Below are 21,488 nucleotides of genomic sequence, written 5' to 3' on the forward strand. Positions count from 1 at the left end.
AGAGACTGACGCGCCAGCATCTCAGCCAGAACACAGCGGGGCGACGCCTTCAAGGCGCCTGGGAAACGCGCGCCTGGCCGGGAACCCCACCCCAGCCAAGCTGTCATTAAAAGTCAGCGTGACATGAGGACTTTCCCAGGTAAACGAAAGCTGAGAATTCCTTTCTGGTAGAGCTGCCTTATGAAAAGTTCTAAAGGAAGCTCTCTAGGCTGGAAAGAAGTGATTCCACAATCTCTATGACCTTGGATTTGGCAGAGCCTTCTCAGATCTGATACCAAAGGCACAAGCAAACAAGATAAATTAGACAAATTAAACCTAATCACATCTAAAACTTGAAACTTACATGCTTCAAAGGACACTGTTATGGCCTGAACTTCTCTTCAAAATTCAAACGTTCCCTGATTCCCAGCACCTCAGGTGACTGTATTTGGAGACGGGGTCTCTAGAGAGGTAAGAAGTTACAGTGAAGTCACGTGGGTGGACCCTAATCCAACCGGACTGGTGTCCTTATAAGAAGAGGGGGTTAATGTGCACACACAGGTAGGTCCACGGGAGGACACAGGGAGAAGGCTGCTGTCCTCAGGAGAAACCAACCTGCCAACATGTGGATCTCAGCCTTCAGCCTCTGGAACCGTAAGAAAACAAATTTCTGTTGTTTACGTCACATAATCTGTGGTTTTTTGTTCTGGCAGCCCTAGCTGACTAACCCAGAGCATCTGGAAAGTGAAGGGCAGTCCACAGAATGGAAGGGTATATATGCAAATCATGTGTCTGATGAGGGACTTGGGTCTAGCATGTATAAACTCAACGATGGAAGAGACAACCCAGTGAACAAACGTGCAGGGAATCTGAACAGACATTTCTCTGAAGAAGATACATGAATGGCCAAGAAGCACATGAAAAGGAGACCCACACCACGAACCACTGGGGAAGGGAGATTAAAAGCACTTGAGGATCCCACCTCACAGCCACCAGGACGGCCAAGAGGAGGCAGTCGGGTGACAACAGGGTGGAGACGGTGCGGAGAAAACAGAGCCCTGTGCCCTGCTGATGCAGGCAGGAGTCCAGTCACTGGGGAAGGGAGTCCAACTGTTCCTCAGATGACTAAACACCGAGCGACCCCACGACCCAGCGAGTCCACTCCCAGGTGTGTGTCCGGAGCAGTGAACACACGTGTGCACAGAGAGGCCTGTACACGAATGTTCATGGCAGCCTGACCCACAGCAGCCAAAAAGTGGAGACCAGCCACATGTCCATCGCTGGTTAACGGATAAACCAGACTTGGTGGATCCGCACGGTGGGACTTTACTGGGAAGGAGTGAGTGCCGATTCCTGCTACAGCGCAGATGGACCCTGGAGAGAAAGAATCCAGTCACACGGGACACATGCTGGATGGTTCCAGCCCACTGATCTAGAACAAGGGAATGTACAGACAACGTGGACTCAGGTTGCTCCAGGTTGGCGGCAAGAGGGAAGGACCAGGGGTATGAGTGCTGAGGGCACAGGTCTCTTCTGGGTGACAGAAATGCTCTAAAATCAGACCGTGGTGATGGCTGCACAGCCCTGTAAAAGTACTAAAAACCACTGAATTGTCTGTCCTAAGTGGGCAAATTGCACGGTATGTGAATTATATATCAATAAAGCTATTTTTTTAAAAAAAAGACTTATTAATTAATCCCAGAGTGTGTGGCTGGCTGGGTGTGGGAGAGTGTGGATATAACTCGCCGGGGCCACAGAGGGACTCCCCGTGCAGGGGAGTCCAGAGGTATCTGCTGATGGAACTGAAGACAGAGAGCCTGCAGACCACTGCATGCTGCCCAGAGGCGGGCCCTGCCTGGCCATGTCTCACCTCTGACCTTGAGACCCCGCCAACCCAAATGCTGTGCCTAGGTGACCCCTGTCACTGTTGAGGGCCTGGAGGAAATGTCGGGAGACCCTCAGACTCAGCAGACGCCTCCCATGCTGTCTGCTCTGTGTTATGGGCCAAGCTCACGCTGGAGGTGCGAGGACCTGGGGCCAGGCCCGCTCAGCCCCCAGGGAGCCTTGCACTGTCCCCCCCAACCCCAGGTCGTGTACCTCCGAGCCCCGCCCAGCCAGAGTGTGAGCTTCCATCACCGCAGATGGCAGCTGAGGACCCGCCTGCTGGCTCCCCCGTAGTGGGTCTCGGTTCTGCAGACATTGTGGCGCCAGCTTTGGTGCTCTAGGGCTATGGAGTGAGTGGGACCCTTCAGGGCTGCCTCCTGAGCCAGGCGCCAGTTCATCGCTGGTCTACAAGGGAGCTGGGGCCCCCTGCGGACCTCGGCCCTGCACACGTGCTGCCCCGGCGACTCGTGCGTGTGGAGCGGAGCCGGCCAGCACTCCTGTTCCTGAGCCTTTGGAACCACGCCGGCACCTCTGCTCTCATCACCCTCATCGTCCTGTCTGGAGACACTGGCCACGTGCTGACTTCCCCACGTGGCCCCGGACACAAGGGTGGGCCCTAGGCGGGTCACAGCTTTGGTATAAATCCCTGGACGCGACTGGGCAGGTCTGTCCTCAAACAGATGGTGGCAGCTTGAGCCCGGATGAAGGGCCCCCACACCATCTGGGTCTCAGACCCTCTTATGGGGGCTGCTAGTGGAAAAGCTGAGTTCCCTCCTGAGCCTCATGGGGCTGGGGGGAGCTCCGAGCCCTGAGGGTGAGCCTGGGGGCTGCCCCTGTGTCGGGCTCAGGGAGGCTGGAGCACCGCCCCGGCAGCGCTGACACCTGGGCACAGGGCCTGGACAGGAACCAGCAGGGACTTCCTGCTAGGCCTGGGGCCTCAGGACACAGAAGCTCCAGCCTCACGGAACCAGCAGGAAAACAGGATTCAGGCACCAAGAGGCAGCTGTGGCCTTGGGACATGGTTAGAAAGCCCTGGCAGGAGGAAGGGCTCAGGAGGGGACCGGCCACACTGGGGGATGGAAGGTGATGGGGTGGAGGAGGGGTGGAGTTGGCTGCAGCCCCACCTGCCTCACCTGCTCAGCCCAAGGGACACTTGGGGGCCTGTGACCCACAGCCCCAGAGACACCTGACATGACACCCCCTTGTCTGGGTGACCTCAGGCTCCTGTTCCACAGCATCTCAGCAGGCAGGCAGCTCTCGGCCGAGTGTAGCTGGAAGCCCCATCCAGGAGGCTGCAGACACCACCGTGCAGGAAGAGGAGAGATGCAGACTCTGGGGGCGGCCAGGGAAGGTGGCCCCTCGCCCCGTGCATGAAGAGTGGCCCCTGTGCGCCCACCCAGAGACAGACTGGTCCCTGAGTGCTGTGAGCCACCCCCAACCCGCATGCTTAAGGACCAGCCACACAGGGTAACTGGAGGGAGCTATATCTGGAACTTTTAACCCAGAAAACGACCCTCACTTATCATAATTTGACACGTCTAGCCTATTTGGCCAAAACCGGGTCAGTGGCAGATCTACGTTCTGCTGGTTCATCGGGTTTGAAGGCTTTCTGCTGCCAGCTGGGCCCCCCGTAACCAGGCCACTGGTGCCCCCCATGAATTTCACACAGTTGTCACATGGCCTTGGTGGGGCTGGGGTCCCAGGGCGCTGGCCCCTCTGCTGAGCCGAGTGGCACCTTTTAAATTCTGCCCGTTTAGCCTGGTGCTGGCAGGTCCCTTTCGTCTCCTCCTCTGGTCACGCTGTTCCCATCTGGGACGGACCATGTGGCTGGATGGGGTATCCTGCTGACAGCTTCAGTCCATCTGCTGTCGGGGGTGGGAGGGAAGGGCTCTGGTCCTGGGGGCTTGAGGAGGACACAGAGATGGGGGCAGTTGCTTCTGGAAGGAGAGAGAGTGGACCCCCAACTCCTAGATGCCCGTGGGCAGTGGCAGACCTGTTTCTGTTCTTCAGCTGGGGGGGGGGGGTTGGTGCCCTCCACTGCCCTTCACTTTCCCTGTGCTGTTCCCACAGGAAATGCGGGGATATCTCCGACCAACAGTGTAACAACAGCCCCTGGAGCCCAGGAGAAGGGCTCCCCTCAGAATCCCAAGCAGCTGTCGGCTCCACAGAGGGAACAGGGAGTAACACCGGAGGAACCCCAGGACCCAGAGCCCCCTTCTGTGGCTGGGTTGCCCCACACTGGAGCCCCTACCCTCTACCTCCAGCTGCCGTTGGGCTAGGGGCTGAGGGCAGGCGTGCTCAACTTGAGGAACCCCCAGCTCCAGGCCCGCCACTCAAGCGGACCAGATGCCAATACCAAGCTGGCAGGAGGAGGAAGGCCCCTGGAAGGAGGGTCCCCCACAGACAAGGGGGTCCTGAGAGGTGGGGAGAAGAGGCAGGGACATGCAGGCAGCCCAGGACTGACCTGCAGTGCCCTCAGGAAAGATTTCTGGTGGATGGAGGCTGCGTGGGCGGAGACTGGAGGCAGGGAGGCTGAGAGGTGGGGCTGGAAGTGGAAGGTTAGGATGTGGGGACCCACAGACTGGGGTGGAGATGACCTCGACCAGGCGGAGATGAGGTTAAGGCGACGGCGGAGCTGTGCAGAGTGGAAGTTCCCACAGGGACTCCGGGTCCAGCCACGTGGAGGCCACAGCTGCCAGGAGGGCCCGGACAAGAGCTTGGACAACCTGGTGGAGAGGGCTGCATTGAGGCTGTGGATGGGGAACGACTTGAGGGGCTGAGGGCTGAAAAACAGCGGGCCCACCCCCAGGAGGCTGGGATGTTGGGAGGGGGCAGGGTGCCGGGGAAAGGTTCCAGCAAAGGCTTCCTCAGACTGCGGGGCCTGAGAGTCTGTAAACCTTGTGAAAGAGGTGAGGGGTCCTAGGCACAGAGGGGTCCACTGAACAGGAGGGGACCGCCTAGTCATCCTCTAGGGCAGGAGGCCAGGAGCACGTCTGAGGGGAGTGGCCCAGCCCCCACCCCCCACCGGCTCTTCAGACGGCAGGACCCCCGCCCCTTCCCAACCAACTAACTGGCTGCAGCTCCCACCACCGGGCACCAACCCCACCCCCCAGGCCTGCCTGACGCCCTCCCTGGGCTCCCCGGGACCTCCCCGCGGCACTGCCACCTCCCCGGGCACTGGGTCCCTGGCGGCCAAGACCTCAGCACCAGCCCGAGTCTGCACGTGATGCCCCAGCAGGTGGTGCCCCGGGACTGGGTCCTCCCCTCCCTTTAATGTGTTCTCTTTCTAGAAGAGGGACTGGGCGCTCCTCTACCACTTGTGGCTCAAGAACTGAAGGCCAGCTGCCCCCAAGGAAGCAGCTCTGTGACCATGTTGAGTCTGAGCTGATTACAGACGTGGACACAGGGTGCTGGGCTGTGTGGCCACGTGCCTTCCACGGCCCCGCATATCTGGGCATCGCAAGGCCGCATGTTGGGTTTGGTGCCTGCCTTTAAACCTTCGGTAAACGGTATTGTCCACCAGCGCCAAAAAAACCAACCAACTAACCAACCAACCCAAACTGCGAGCGTTTCTCCAGGGCCGTGACGGCTTCGGCCTGTCAGACAGGCGCGCTTTCACGTTTAGCAGAAGTCACTGAGTCGTTCCCTCAGGGAGCTACGCAGACTTAACCCCCTCCCCACCAGCACAGGGTCACCCGGGCCACCACCCCAGGCCGAGGACTGGAGGCCAGGGTGATTCCAAGAGTAAAAAATCTGCACAGACGCCTCACAAACACATGTAAGGGCCTTCACGGCAGGTGCACACTCACCCTGGAAATGCCGGTTTGGGGAGCGGCTCAGGGACCGTCAGAAATGTGCCCAAGCCTCAGGTGGAGGGTCACCTCTCCCGTGGGACAAGCAGGTGGAGCGCTGACCACCACTGCCATCCCCGAGGCCCCGTGCTGCCCCTCCCTAACTCCGCAACTGCCGACCCCCTCGCCCCGCTGTGAGCGCAACCCCACCCCAGGCGGCCTCTGAGCTGGGTCTCCCTCTTCGGGTCACCTGGGCCCCAGCAGCTTGCTCTCCTGTGCTGCTGGCCGGCTCGCTGTATGGATGGCCCCGTGTGTCCCTTCATCTGTGCTGCAGGAGTGAGTGGGTTCCGTCCAGTCCGGGGCTATTTCAAAGCCTGGCACGCAGGTCACATGCAGGTCTGCGTGTGGAGACGAGCTTTCTCCTCCCTGGGGAAACGACCGGGTGCTGATCGCAGGTAAGTGCCCTTATTTGCCCTACAGGCTTCTTCGTGGGTTTCCTGGGGTTTTTCGTGTTCATAGTTTTATTGCTTCCTTTCCCAGCGTGAATCTGTTCTTCCTGTCTCTTCTTCGTTGCCTGGTGAGGATCTCTGGTGCGATGCTGACGAGGCTTCACTCCCCATGGTGGGGGCGAGGCCACCGTTCGTCTCTCGTCTTCAGGAAAACCACCAGCTGCGGGTTCCCCATCAGGCTGCAAAATTCCCTTCTACTTCTAGACGGTAGAAGCGTTTTGTTTTAATCATGAATGGATATTGAATTTTGTCAAATGCTTTTTCTACGTCTACTGAGATGATCAGACAGCTTTTCTCTTTTTGTGTGTTAATATTATGAATTACACTGATTGATTTTCAAAAGTTGTGCCAGGCTTGCTTTCCTGGAAACCTCCACTTCGTCATGATGTGCCACCCCTTTATATATTGCCACGCTTGATTTACTAATATTTTGCTGGATTTGGTATCTATATTCATGAGAGACGCTGCTCCGAGCTGTTTCTTTTCTCGTACTGTCTTCGCCTGGTTTGGTGCCAGGATAATATTGGAAACGTTCTCTTCTGTTTTCTGGGAGAGATTGTGTAGAATTGGTATTATTTCTTCCTTAAACTTTTGGTAGAATTCGCCAGTGAAACCATCTGCGACTAGAGTTTTCTTTTTGGAAGCTTTTAAACTATGAATTATATGTCTGTAATAAGCTTATGTTTATTTACGTTAATTACTCCTTCTTGAGTGAGTTTTGGTGACTGGACATGTTTTTAATTTAATTTTCGTCTTACAAAAGTAGCAGATATATATAACTTTTAAAAAGTCACCTAGAAGACAAATAAAAACACAGCACCCCTACCCCTACTCCACCTCCCGGACAGTGATTTCCAGTTGTTCCCTCTGATGGTCACTTCCGCCCTATCTGGCTGTGTGCACCTGTGACTGCGCAGCTGAAGGTGTGGTTCTCACACAGCCCACCCCAGCACCCCCACACCCACGACCCCTTTCCTCCAAAAACAGCAGGACCACGTTTCGCGGTAACGCCTACAACGAGCGGGACAGTGTGGATACTGCTTGCGGCCGAGCCAAGCTGTGGTCTGCGTTACACTTTCTTTCCCTCATAAAATGCTTTGTTTTTCCTTAAGTTTTATGGCCTTGTTCTAAAATTTCTTAGCTTGCTATGAGTCATGGCGCATTTTCCTGAAATGTTCAAACACGTTGATGTTCTGCTTCCTGCCGGAGACCCGCCTGCCTCCCGGGGCCTCTGCCTCCTGCGGCAGCTGTGGCCTGGAGCTCTCTCTGCCCCTCTCCGTTTGCCTCCTTGGATCTGATAACCACGCCGTCTCCTTTTTGGTTTCTCCATGGTTCTGCTGAAGCGTATCCCCCAGCAGCCTCCGAGGAAAAGGTGCACAGCAGGTGAATTTCGGAGCCCTTGCCTGTCTGGAAAGTCTTTGTTCCACCCCCATGCTTGACGGCTACTGGGGCCAATGTAGACGGTGGGCAGAAAGCCATTTCCACTCGGAATTTTGCAGAGGCTGCCCACCACGTCCAGGCTGTCAGTGTTGCCAGTAAACTTTAACACTGACGTGGAAAAGTGCATAAATCTGAGTCAGTGCGTTTCCAAACCGAAGGGACCCATGTAAGGGCAGAGGTCAGAATCAGAGCACTGACCGCCGGGCTGCCTGGCCCGCCTCACCGAGGGCCACCCCAAGCCCGTCCACCCTGAGGCCCGGCACCACAGTGACCGTCCACCCTGAGGCCCAGCACCCCAGGCCCATCCACCCTGAGGCCCAGCACCACAGTGACCAACCACCCTGAGGCCCAGCACCCCAGGCCCATCCACCCTGTGGCCCAGCACCCCAGTCCCGTCCACCCTGAGGCCCGGCACCCTAGGCCCGTCCATCCTGAGGCCCGGTACCCCAGGTCCATCCACCCTGAGGCCCAGCACCACAGTGACCATCCACCCTGAGGCCCGGCACCCCAGGCCCGTCCACCCTGAGGTCCGGCACCCCAGGCCCGTCCACCCTGAGGTCCGGCACCCCAGGCCCGTCCACCCTGAGGTCTGGCACCCTAGGCCCGTCCACCCTGAGGCCCGGCACCCCAGGCCCGTCCACCCTTTGTATGTGCCCTCCTGGTTCCCTCCATCGCGGAAGCGCTCGGGTGCTCTCTGCCCCGGGACCCTGGTCCTCAACTCCGACACCAGAGGGCCATCAGGTCCTCCCTCCGTCGGCTCACCCGGGAACTCCTGCGGGTGAGGGGTCCTGCTGGACCAGGCTTCCAACTCCATGCTTGCTCTTCCAGCAGCTCCGTCCTGGCCGCTGCACGGCCTGCAGACGTGCGCCAACACCTCCCACCTGGGTGCCGCCGCTTTCCTCCCTGGGCTGCTCCTCGAGGTCTGGTCCGCCTGCGGACAAGCACTTCCTCCATGGTGTCCATGAGGCTCCCTGGGGTCCCCGGTTCCTCCAGGCTCCGCCTTCACCCTCTCTTCCCCGAAGTCTCCCCTCCGTTGCCGGGCCGACACGCACTGTCTGGAAGCTGCCTGAGCAGGTGGGCTCGTCGGCCCCTGGGCTTCGCAGATGAGAAGACAGGGCGGCCCCACACCAGCAGGTGGAACCTTCTGCTTTCAGGAGCTACGTTCCTCCAGAGAGGGGCCGTCCAGGCGCCTGTGGTGGGTGGTGGGGGTGACGGCTGTGGGTCGAGATACACAGCAGGTTCTCCCATGATGCCTGTGGCAGCCCCCCCCAATTGCACCCCCAAACCTGCTCAGGTCTCCTGGAGGCGGGCGGCCAGAGCTGCAGTCAGGGCTGTGGGAGCCAGGTGCCCTCCCGCTCTCATCCCGGTCTCCCCTGCAGCTGCGAGCTGCCCGAAGCTCCCGGGGTCTGGGTGTGGGGAAACGGGCAGGAGGACCCTGGGAGGTGGCTCAGGCACCGCGAGGTGCCGTCCACACCCACCGGGGCAGCAGGGAGCATGGATGGGGGTGGGTCAGGCTGCCTCCGACACCAGGGACTTTTGGAAACGAAGTGGTTTTAGAACCTTCTCGGAAGGCGCGGCCTCCACAGCGAGGCGCCCATTTGGCACTGACCCTGCTTTGATTTTCTAGTGAAAATAAATGGACGCACCAGGCCAAGTGTCTTTAGTAACAGAGGCTGGGGGGCGGTTGGCGGCCCGAGACCAGTCACAGGAGGCCTGGCACTGGCCGCGCTTCCGTACAGCTTTGTTCTCGTTTCAGAGCATCAGAAATGCAGGGACCTCAGTTCTGCCAAGGAGCCTGCTGAGTCTGTGCGATGACGTGCCGCTGCTCTTGCTGCACTGATGTGGAGGGGGAGGGAGAGGACACAGCATGGCGGCCAGCGTGACTCATAAACGCGAGGGTACCGCTGGGCTCTCAGCCTGGACGCCCCGCACGCCAGCCACGGGGTCCGCCCGCTGAGTGTCTCCCCAAAGATCCCAGGCTCACGGACGCCCCTGCACTCATCTGGGCTGTGATTAGACCCTCAGACATCCGTGCCCCTCTGCTGCCTGTGTGTTTTCTGGGCACTGACACCCACCAACCACGGGGGCCAAGAGAGCCGCCATCCGCAGCTGGGGGCCCGCCACAGACTGGACACCAGGAAGGGCACATGCTCTGTCCCTATGAGTTACTCACTCATTAATGCCCTTGTATGCAGGTTTTCTCTCTGCCACCCATACGTACTTAAAAGAAAACATTTATTAACTCATTTCACTAACTACAAACTTACAGTAACGACTGAACTGGGTTGAGGTTTGTTTTTTCCCATTTTCTGTGACAAAAGGCTCTGGTGGTGCTAACAGAAAAGTAGACGGGATATTAAATCCACTTGAGAGCAAACTGTTTAAAAACAGCAAACAGTCCTACATCTGGGAACAGTAAGTGTCCCCATTTCAGATGATCTGCACTGACGCAGGGCTGTCCACTCCCTTTCCTGTCAACAGCCGCTGACTGTTCTGTGCTGTCACAGGTGAACACACGAGGACAACTTTGTTACAAGGTTCCACACTCTGCCTCCCTAGTTGGAACGAGTTTGTCTTCCCATCGGCTGCAGCCCAACCTCCGCTGCCTCTCCCGTGAGGAGTGATGGGCAGGCCTGGATGCCGCGAGGGGCTCAGGACCGATTCGGAACCGCTCCTCCACTCACCAGCTCATGATCACGTGCCCTGGGCAGGACTCTGCGGGGGGCTGGGCTGGGGTCCCTCCCGTGGGGCCTGATGTCAGCCCATGAGTAACGAAGAGGGCGTCCGTCTCAGGAGAGGGTATTTCCAGTCGTGAGTCTGAATTCCATCTGAGTCGCAGACGATGGAACAAGGGTTGCAGCCACTGTTCTTGGTTTATTCGCCGACTTTAGTTGCTGTTCCCCGCGGGTGCCCTCTTTCCAAAGCCGGGCTCGGTCCTCCCGCCCATGCGGTGCCCTGACAGCACAGTGAGTGAACTTCCCTCAGAATCCTGGGCAGCAGCGACTTTACCACACCCACCGGCCACTGAGTTTCAGCTGTGCCCTTTCCACCAGGGCAGAGACGCCGGGAGGAGGGCGGCCGCCTGGTGCCAGTGCTTCCCCAGCGCCCACAACCTGGCCAGGAGGCGGCTCCCCATGCCAACAGGAAGGGCCCTGGCGTCCCCGCTTCTGTGCCACTTGACTGGATTCAGCAGGAGGCTGTTTTTCGAGGCAAAGCAGCGCCTCCCTGCCGTCTGCGTCAGCACAGCCAGCCGGCGGACGGAGGCACAGACACCCGGCCAGGCGCGGACACCGCACGGCACAACCACCTCACCGGCAAGCGCGCTGCAGACCCACAGGACCAGCGGATGTTTCCTGTAGGACCCACGGCCGCAGCCAACACTGTACGGACATCCTGGGGACAAGTTCGTGAACTAAGATCCACCTGCTTTAGACAAGGGTGTGGGCACATGGGCCGAGCAGAGTCTTGGAAAGAGGCTGGAGCCCCCCCAGGCCCCTCACACCTTGCGAGCCAGCGAGCAGACCTCCAGCCATCCCGGGCGAGACCTGGGGGCCCACGAGCCCTGCTGAAGCCTCACGGACAAGCCAGCTGCTCCAGCCCAGGTGCCACCCAGAGTCCCCAGCAAATACACAGCTGACACCGACCCCACAGGTTTGAGGTGGTTACACATTAAAGTGTCATCGATACTGGGGTAGGGGGGTATAGCTCAGCGGCAGAGAGCGTGCTTAGTGTGCACAAGGTCCCGGGTTCAATCCCCAGTGTCTCCATTAAAACAAATAAACCGATAAATAAACACCTAATTGCCTCCCTCCATGGAAAGAAGAGGCATCTCTTACACTGGTTCCCCTTGCTCTGCAGAACCCACAGGCTAGTCTTCTATATGCATTTCTCTAGGTTCTCAAGATTATTTTATGAGGTTCCAAAGCACTCACGGGGGTTTTGTTGAGAGTGTAACAAATTTATATTAATTTAGGGAGGGATTTTCGATAACACGGTGCTGCTCGCTAGTTAGTCATTGTTATGTGTCTCAGTAGAGTCACACATCTTTTTTCTCTTACAGATTTTGAATCTTTCTTGCTAAAATTATTTCTAGGCATTTCATGTTTTTATTATTAAGGTGACCAGAATAGTTTTCCCATTAAATTTTCTATTCCCAATTGTATATAGAAAAGTAACTGATCTTTGCATATTTATTTTGCAGCCAGCCACCTTACCAAATTCACCCATTTATAATAATTTTTCAGCAAACTCTCTTGGGTTTTCACTTGATCTGCAAATAATAAGGCAGATTAGATAATCAGTACAGAACACACAGAAAAGGCTCCCATAGGGGGACCTGGCAAAGGTGGCATCAGGGACTGTGCACTTTGCAGGGGGAGCTTGGTAGGAGAATCAGAGCTGGATAAAGGGTTTCAAGTGGACCTGGTGACCTTACACTTCAAATGATAATATAAAAGCAGGCATCCATGTATGGCTCATGATTTAAGGGCAGTCATTCTGTTTTACAATTTTGTTTTCAACAAAGCAGGTGCACAGAGGGTGGGGAGGGTCTGGGCAGGCTGGCGGCACCGAGGGAAAGCAGCAGGGGTCCCGCGGGGAGAGGGTCTTAGGTGCTGCAGGAAGTGTGAGTGGAGGAAGGAGGGAAGGCAGGAGGGACGGCTGGAGGGGAGCGACAGATGCGGTGTGGTCATGCTGCAGAGGTCTGCAGACCCAAGAGCAAGCAGCCCAGGGAAGGCGGATGAAGAAGAAAGGAAGACACAAGGGAACAAACAGCAGGTGAAGATGCAAAAAGATGTTAGCCTCGTAGTGTCGAAGGCCAGTTAAGAGGCCAGGAGGGCTTTTGAAAGACAGGCAAAGTGTTATCAGGTCACCAGCAGGGCCCAGCGGGCCGGGACTGGAACCCGCTGGGGGGCAACACTTGGGGGACGGGCTTGCGGCCCACAGGTAGGGGCACGGAGGAGGAAGGAGGGAGGGAGCACTCAAGTGACAAAACACCTCGACTGCTGGGATGCTACTCTGTACGGGAGCCAAGTGGCTACTAGACGTGCCCACGCCGATTCACAGTTTCCTGAAGAGGCATGAGGAACAGAGGCAGTAATCCAGGGGCCAGTAGTTACCTCCCGGTTTATTCGCACTTCGTTCTGTACACGGCTCTGTACCTGCCAAGCTTTCCGTAAGGAACGGGCATTCTGTTTCCAACCAGGAAACACTCTGAAGTTCCCTGTTTTTCAGGTGGGCAGGGAGGGGAGCAGCGGGACTGGCTGCCTGGGTGGGAGGCGGGTCTCAGGGGGCCCGGCCGACCACCCAGGACAGGACCTGAGGTTTGGTGGCTGTTTGCTCCCAGCTCTGCACCAAACTGCGCCGCGTAACAGTTCTCTGAAGTGCCGAGTTTCTCTCTCAGGATGTTCATTTTCAGGTCATATCAGAAAACAGCGACCCTCACAACCCCCCAGTCTTCACTGAAACCCACTCTCCCCCAGAGCACAGCCACCTCCTGGAGGACCGCTCGCCAAGGGAGGGATTCCACACATGGATTACCTGTAGGTAGGGTGCCTGGCAGGCACCACTCCATCTTCAAAACAACTAAAACGATGAACAGAGTTTTCCAACAACAACAGCTCTTCTTGGATCAGTAAGAGAGGGGAGGACACGGGGCAAACCACTGTCCCCAACTCTGGCTCTCCAGGTGAACACAGAGAGTCCAGCTTCTGGGGAAGACTCGAAACCGCCACAGGGTAGTGCTGGGGCAGGAAACCCGGAGACTTGAAGTGGACAAGTCTGAGAGGTATGAGCTCCAGGTGGACCTTCTCATGGTGGTAGTCTCAATACTGGGAGATTTACTTCCAAGACCTTGACCGGTTTTCACAGTAAATATAGGAGCAAAGAAGATACACGGATGGCAAAGAACCTATGAAAAGGTGCACCATCTCACAGGGCATGCAATTAAATCAACACTGTGACCTCACGTGGAAGAGGGAGTGAGGGAGCTCTGTGGGTCTCCGTTTTAGGGACACTAATCCCATCATGATGGCTCCACCCTCATGACCTCATCACCCCCAGAGGCCCCCTCTTCCAACACACAGTGGGTGAGGATTCTACATGTGAATTCTGGGGGCACAACACTCAGGTGGTAGCATTCTGCCCCGGCCCCAAATTCACATCCTTCTCACGAGCAAAATACATTCATTCCATGCCAATAGCCCAGAGTCTAAGTCATGCCAGCGTCAGCTCTGAAGTCTGAGGCCAGGTGCCATCTGCATCAGGCCTGGGGGCCCCAGGCTGACTCGTGTGGCAAAGCCTCTCCAGCTGTGTGCCTGTGCCCAGACCACACCGGCCAGGCACGGGCAGCCGTCCCACAAAGGAGAAAGGAGGGGAGCCAGCCCCCGGGGCTCGGTTCTGCTGCTCTGAGAACCCCGACAGACACAGTGCAGAGCGGCAAGTTCTCACTCCAGCTCAGAGCTGGGAGATTCGACGATGCGTCTGCCCACACGCAGTCGGAGCCTTGTCACCAGCCTCCGATGCTGTCGCCAAATGTCTTTGTGAATTCAACAGCTGAAATCCCAGTCATGAAATCCATAACTAATTATGCGGGTCTTGATTTAATCATATGAGCTTAAAGGAAAAAATCGACTGGCAGAGCCAAACCCCAGCCTCCGTGGAGAGGATGTGATGGCTCTGAGCACCGGCTCCGCCCGCGCCCTCCTTGGGGACGTGCTGTTCTCCCACAGGCTGGCGCACCGGCCCGTCCCCACCGCCAGCCGCCCGGTACCCAGCACCGTCGCCAAGCAACACCCGGCCGCCACCGCACAGAAGGAGCCCAGGAGCTGTTTGCCGGAACGAGTACTCTGTCCCACCCTCCCAGCAGCTTGGAAGGCTGCTCCTCCAGGCGCCCAATTGCTGAGGCCAGTGCGGTTCAGCGATGTCCAGCAAGGCCAACACTAGGCACATGGAGGGTGAGCTGGGCTCCAAAGTGCACTCTGTCCTGCGGTCCCCAAACTCCAGACATGCTCTCAGGAGAGTCCCTTGTTCTGAAGGAATCAGGTGCTCTGCCCACACCAGTGGGCACCTGGTGCCCCATCCCCAGGCCTGGCATGTTGCCCAACAGTGGGAGAAAGCTAGAAAAATGCTCTGTCTCATTCACAGACCCCCTGAAAGTGAGTCCAGAGGCCCACTGGAGACCCCCAAAGGCAGCGGGAAACGGGGGTCCCCTCCCCTCTGGCTTGGGGCTCCTACAGCATTGCAATTGGGAGGTTTGGGGTCACATCGCCATCCGCAGGAGCCTGGAGCCATCCCTTCAGCACTGAGGCTGGGTCTCCTTTGTAAACGGAGATGGTCCACGATGGAGCTGGAGTCATCACGGCCCCATGGCAAACAGCTCCCTGAGAAACTGAGTCTCCCGTAAGCCAGGCCCATCCGCAGGCAGCGTCGCCTTCAGGACGGTAGGCTGGTGGCCTGGGCTGAACCCCCGCCCTGAGTCAAAGGAGCCAGAGGAGCAGCCCGGGGTCTCTGAGGCTCTGGGGTCATGCAGGGCACACACCGAGGCTGAGCCCAGCCCCCAACTGCCCCTCAGGCCTGCCTGGGGTCCTTGTGGGGCTGGCTGGGTTCACTGCCCCCATCTGGGCACTGACACCTGGACACAAAGGGCCCACGGAGTCGTCGAGGCAGCTCTGCCCAGAGGCTCCCCTGCACCTTGTGGGAAGGAGGAGGAGGCAGGAGGAGGCAGAAGGGGGCTGTATGTCCCCACGGCCTTTCATCTGCCCAGCCTGGGCTCTGTGGTCTCCCTAAGCATTAGGAGGGATCCTGGCCGCCTTCTGGCCAGGCGTCCTCGGGCCTCCGTGTCAGGGAAGCCCGCCCCAGCTGGCTGGACTCAAGACAGTCTGCACCCTGCGGGCCGCCCTCCTTTCCATCGTGGCCAGGCACCGTCCCCCAAGCGGCCCTGTGGTGGTAGACAGACAGCACAGAGGCTTGTTCTGGAATAAGGGGTGTGGTGGCGCATCCCTGGATGGCTCCCTGGGCTGCACCCCAGGCAGCGCCAAGGGATGCCGGAGAGCGCGGGTCCACAGCCACGAGGGGAGGGACTGCACTGGGGCAAGGACTCCTCTGCCCCACGGCTTGGATTGTCTAGGCTCTCAGCACTCACCACCCACCACGGGCAGCAGCTCAGCCCTCAGCCTCCCACCCCGGCTGACCTGTGAGCACCCGTGGGCCAAGGGCAGACAGACGGATGGACGACTGTAAACAGAGTCTCGGGGGCAATGGGCAAGCCGCTGCCCCGGCCACTGCCAGGGCCTCTGCTCTGTTCTTCTATCCAAACACCCCTACAGGCAGCTACGTACATGGGTGTGAAACCCACTTAACACAAAATCCACCATTGACCATGTCTGAGTGCACAGCACTCACACAGCTGCGCAGCCGCCACCACCCCCTACCTCCACAACTCCTTCATCTTCCCAACCCAAGCTCTGCAGCCACGAGACACCAACTCGCCCAGCCCAGCCCTGCACCCCCCAGTCACTCTGGGTCTCTGCGGATTTGGTGACACTAAGTGCCTCACGTGAGTGGAATCAGAGGATCCGTCCTCTGGTCTCGTCAGCAGGACTCAGCACGATGTGCTCAAGGCTCATCCCACAAGGATGCTTTTACAGCCATCCTTCCCATAAACAGTGAAATGCAGAGAACACGCTCCGGTCAGTTAGATCTGTGAGCCCCATGTTCTGGACGGAGACACCGCTGTGGCTCTGGGCTAAGGAACTTACTGGGTGCCTCGGTGACAACCCTGGGAGGGGACGGCCCTGGGAGGAGACAGCCTTGGGTGGACAGTGAGTTCCTGGATTCTGGGGGACAGCAGACTGCAAGGAAATTGACCCACAGCAAGCACAGGGCTGAGGGGAGCAGCCACACGCCCTGCACAGCCGCATGGAGCACTGTGGACCTGCCATCCCTCACAGCAGCCCTGAGACCGAGGCTGAGACACCAGCTGGATGGGGCCCAGGCAGTCTGGCTGCAGAGTCCGTCCTGGGGCAGGGATGGGGACCCTGTGTAACAATTAAAGATCCCATGACAGCAGCAGTGGGCCAAGGGGCTAAGACTGAAGGCGGAGGGAGCCAGTCCCTGCTTCCAAAGGCCCTGTCTGGCCACCCCGGAGCCGAGGGCCGGGTTCTCTGTGCCAAGAGGGGCTGGGGTAGCCGGCAAGGGGCTCTCCCTCAGGTGGTGCTGGGCTTCTGTCCAGCCTGGGCAGGGAACCTGCTCACTCAGGGAGGCATTTCAGGCATTAGCAGCAGGAGCCACAGAGCCTCTTTCCTCTGATCCCTGAATAATGGAGGATAGTGATCTTTTCTCTCTCTATGCGTTCCTGCATCAACACACAAAAATTACCACCAACACTGCCGCTGCCAGAGACGGAGAGAGACCGTCATCAGACAGAGCTGCACCGGCCACTTCGAATTCTCGGGCACACTCCTCGATCCCCAAGATCGTTTTTCAGAAGAAAACTGGGTGCATCTGAGTGTGGACGAGAACAGGGGTGCACCGTGGAAGCCTCCAGCTTGTCACAGGTGGAGGACCCGGACTTGGGGCCCGAGAAGCCACTGGGGCTGCACCTCTCAGAGCCTTTGAAAGAGTACATGAAATTTTAAGAAGAAATCATCCAGCCACTTAATTAAAATCAGAGATCACATACAGCTAATACTTCAGCCCTGTGACTTTCAAGTTAAATTCCACTGGAAAAGCCCCGACAAACTAGAGCATAATGAAGAATCCAAAGTTTTTCTCTTCTCTGCCCTCCACCCCCAATGCCTCGTGCCCAGTAACTTCCGTGGTAAAAGGGTCAATGGCGTGGCCACAGGGGAAGACAGCAGGGAGGCTCCCTGAAGAAGTAAACACAGAATCACCACATAACCCAGGAAGCCCAGTCCTGGGACACACCCCAAAGAACAGAGAGCAGGGACACATCAGAGGTTTGCTCTGCCGTGTCCACAGCAGCACCAGTCACCGCGGTCAAAAGGAGGAGGCAGCCCATGTCCCCTGACGGGTGAAGAATAAACAAAGCGTGATGCATGCAGAGGAATGGCACTCAGCCTTAAGAAGGAAGGAGATTCTGACAGAGGCTGCAACATGGGTGGACCGTGAGAACGTGCGTTGTGCTCAGTGAAACGAGACAGTCACAAAAAGACAACCCCTGCCTGACTCCACTTGTAAAGACAGAAAGTAGACGGTGGGGGCCTGGGGCTGGGAGTTTGTGTTTGATGGGGACAGAGTTCAGTTTGGGAAGATGGAAGAATTCCAGGGATGGATGGTGGTGATGTGTGCACAACAGTGTGAATGCGCTTAATGCCACTGAATTGTGCATAAAAATGGTTCAGATGATGAATTTTCTGTATATTTTATCACACACACAGAGCTGATGAAACAATGCTTTTCCTTCCAGTGGCAGTGGCCACACCTACTGCGCGCAGTGGGTCGGGGGCTTGGTAGGCATCCCCTCACAAGCACAGGGACACATTCACCACGTGCCCACCAACACCGGGATCCTCACTTCTAATCTGGTAACTGATTTGGTAAGACAGTGCCTGCATAGAGTGAAGTGATGTTTCTGGAAATGGGGAAGAGGTGGGTGACATGGAGACCAGTGGACCCCAGAGAGGCTTCTCGAGGGCCAGCTCGACTGCTCGTGAGGCTGTCATCAGCCGAGGCAGCCCCAACTTATCCTGTTCCCTGAGTCTCGTGTAAATAATTTCCCTCCTCGATTGTATGGAGTTATTGCTACTCAGAAAATCCAAACACGTGGTGTCTTTTTAGAAGCAGAATCCCAAACTAGGGCCTAGTGAAGACAACTGGAAACGACAGTTCAGAAATCAGACACCCAAACCATGAAGGAAGCGAAACCAATGTCCTACAATTTACATTTAAATTTAGTCTGCAGTCGGGATGGTCAAGCCGGCTAACAGCTAGTGCTCCAGGAGGACACAGCTCTTCGCTGTGTCTGAATGATAAGCTGACCCCACCAGGTGAGCTCGGGCATAACCCGGCCGACCCGGGAAGGGCTCTGAGGGGCTCAGAGCTCTGCCCTGCTCTGCCTAAGGGGGTGTTCAAGGCAGAGGCGCTGCCAGGTCCCTAGCAGCTGGAGCTGGGGCTGGTGGAGAGGAGGGGCAGGCAGGATGCCCCAGCCACCCTGTGAGAAAGTGCAGGCAACACTCAGCCACATCCTTCAATAATGTAGAGCCCTCGCCAATCCGGACACAAACCCTGAGCCTCCCCTGACAGGACGCTCTGTGATGTGCTCAGTGCACAGACGCTGACAAGCTTTGGGTGACATCCTAACCCCCCGAGCATGACACTTGTCACAGGACACACAGAAGCGGCAGACTGCTCACAAAATGAGCCCCAGCATCTCAACAGAGCCAGCCCGGCTGTGCGTGAGCTGGGCACCTGCAAGGGTTCGGAGGTCACGTCCCTCCAGGAAGACAGGACTTGAGTTTGGAGCACACCTCTCCAGACTGAGCGTTTTGCTCCAAATCGTCCAAGCTTCCAGGGCCGGGCTGTCGGGGAGTCAGCAGAGAAGGCCTGCTGACCCAGAAGCCACGCTGAGTCCTTGAACTTGCCTGACATTTGGAGCAGCTGCTGCGGGCTCAGCAGGCAGCCTGATGTGTCCGCCTGGCTCAGGCCTTCTCTGCAGGCCAACCTGACCCGAGCGGGAGGGGAGCCTGTGGTTTCAACCACCAAGGGCGAGGAGTGTCTAAGACCACCACCCAGCGAGCGCTGCCTCGGCCCTGCTGCGTCCGGGCCGCGGTCTCAAGTCAGGTCCCCAACCAACCCGCTCGGCCCGTCCCGGCCGCCCGCGCCCAGCCCCGGCCCCGGCCCCGGCCCCGGCCTGCTCACCCGCTCCTCCTCCGCGCGGATGTCCGGCATGGTGCTGAGGCAGAGGCCGACGGCCGTGACGGCCACGAAGGCGACCGACACGCAGGCGAAGAGCTTGCCGGCCAGCCCTGAGTGCGGGTTGTCCACCACGTCGCGCAGGCGCCGCCGGCCGCGCGCCAGCCGCCCGCCGGGCCCCAGGCCGCAGTCCGGGCTCCCCGGCGGCCCGCGCTCCGCCGGCCCGCGCGCGCCTCGGCTGCCTCCTCCTCGCGGCGGCGCAGGCGGCGCAGGCAGCAGCGCTCCAGGCGCGCCTCGTCGATGCCCCAGTAGGCCAGCTCGTCGCGGAAGGCGAGGGCGCACGGGCCGCGCAGCAGCCGCAGCTTGCCGGCGCGCAGCAGCGCCACGATGGCGCGGAAGGCGCAGGGACTGCGGTCGAAGAAGAACTCGTCGCGGCTCACGTCGTAGTCGTCGCACACGCGCAGCAGCTCGTCGTGGCCGCGGCAGGCCCGCAGGCGCTCGAGGCGCGCAAGGGGGCAGCGCGCCAAGGCCGCCCAGGCCAGGCGCACCCTGCAGCCGCCCACGTTGATGATGACGTGCCGGGCACGGGCCCCGCCGCCGCCGCCGCCGCCGCCGCCGCCCAGTAGCTCGGGGCCCGGCTGCTCCGCGTGCCCAGGGAGCAGGGCCATGGCCCCAGGAGCCGGGCCCGGGTCAAGAGGCTGGGCCTGCAAAGGAACGGAGCACGCGTTAGGTCAGGAGGGGAAGCCGAGGGCTCCGGGACACACGGCCGCGCGCACGACCCATGGGCCTGGGGACGGAGCCGAACCAAGGGTCGGTCCAGCCAATCTGCTTGGCTCTTCTCTCCTGCACACCTGACGTCTGCCCATGATCCAAACTGCCAACCCCTTGAGACTTCCTGCAGAGCCCTGTTAAGTGGAACCGCCTTCCTTTCTCTCTGAGAGAGGGGGAAGTGGCCCACACAGGGGTCTTGAACCAGGGACCAGTGGCCCGGAGATGCTGCCTCAAGAGAACTGGGCCAAGGTAGCCATCAGGGGTTACCTTGTGTGTGTGTGTGTGTGTGCGTGTGCGTGCGCGTGGTGGGGGAACGAGGGGGTACTGAGACAGATTCAAAAGCGCCTTAAGAAGCATCAGCCAAACTGCGGAATGCAGTGTGTGGACACTGTTTGGATTCAGATTTGAGGGAACCAGCTACAAAAAGCTATTTGAGAGTAAGTGAGAACACCCTGCACTGCACATGGTTTGAAGGCATTTTTAAAGGCATGAAAATAGCATGGCTCATGTGAAAAACGGGGTGTGTGTGTCCCTCAGAGGTCCGTAGTGCTGTATGCCTGTGAAACAATGTCTGGACTGTCATTAGGCGGGCCTCTCTGGAGGTGGCGTGCAGACACTAACCTGAATGTCACAGCTGATGGGGACACTAGGGCTCATCGTGCTTTCACTCTGCTTTTGTGCACATTTAAGTGCCCGTAATAAGAAAGGTTTTGTTTTGCTTTTTAAAAGCGTTCAGATAATTCTGCTGTACACCTGGGCATAAGAGGTGCTGATGCAGAGAAACTCATAGTGCTTCAGTCTGTCTTGATCCTCTAAACCAGAAGCTCGCTATTTGTTGTCCGCGAAAATTCTTCAGGGGGTCGAGCTACGAGCCTTCTAAAACCGCACACAAGCCTTTTGTGAGCGCACACTTTTCTAACAGAGGACGCTCAGATTCTCAAAGGGGCCTATGGCCCCCAGAGCTGACTTAAGTTCGCTGCTTTAAAAACATGAAAGAGGGAAATCTCTTTGGTAGCATGGGAATTGCTAACCCCCACACTAACTGGGGAGCATGTGTGCTCTGGCCGTCAGGTTGGCCGCCTTCTCAAGAACGCTTGGGCAAAGTTAAGATCCCCGATGGGCTTCTTATACGACTGCTTCTTTGTCTTCTTCTAAGACCAGGGTTCAAGAAACTCACAAAAGCAGTCACATTCCTCTTCATGAGTCCCTATCTTGCCATAGCATGTGCACAGACCAGCATCTG

General features: G+C 58.1%; 1 protein-coding gene across 1 annotated transcript in view; it reads right to left on the reverse strand.

The window, feature by feature from the left end:
• KCNG2 (potassium voltage-gated channel modifier subfamily G member 2) overlaps window positions 1–21,488 on the reverse strand; it is a 48,679-nt gene that overhangs the window by 2,476 nt on the left and 24,715 nt on the right. The window contains 2 exon segments of the mRNA XM_032470592.1: window positions 19,481–19,701; window positions 19,704–20,178. Of these exon segments, the coding sequence (XP_032326483.1) occupies window positions 19,481–19,701; window positions 19,704–20,142 (660 nt within the window). The 5' untranslated portion in view covers window positions 20,143–20,178.

The sequence above is a fragment of the Camelus ferus genome, chromosome 30 (genome assembly GCF_009834535.1).
Source record: "Camelus ferus isolate YT-003-E chromosome 30, BCGSAC_Cfer_1.0, whole genome shotgun sequence".
In the NCBI taxonomy this organism is placed as follows: Eukaryota; Metazoa; Chordata; class Mammalia; order Artiodactyla; family Camelidae; genus Camelus; species Camelus ferus.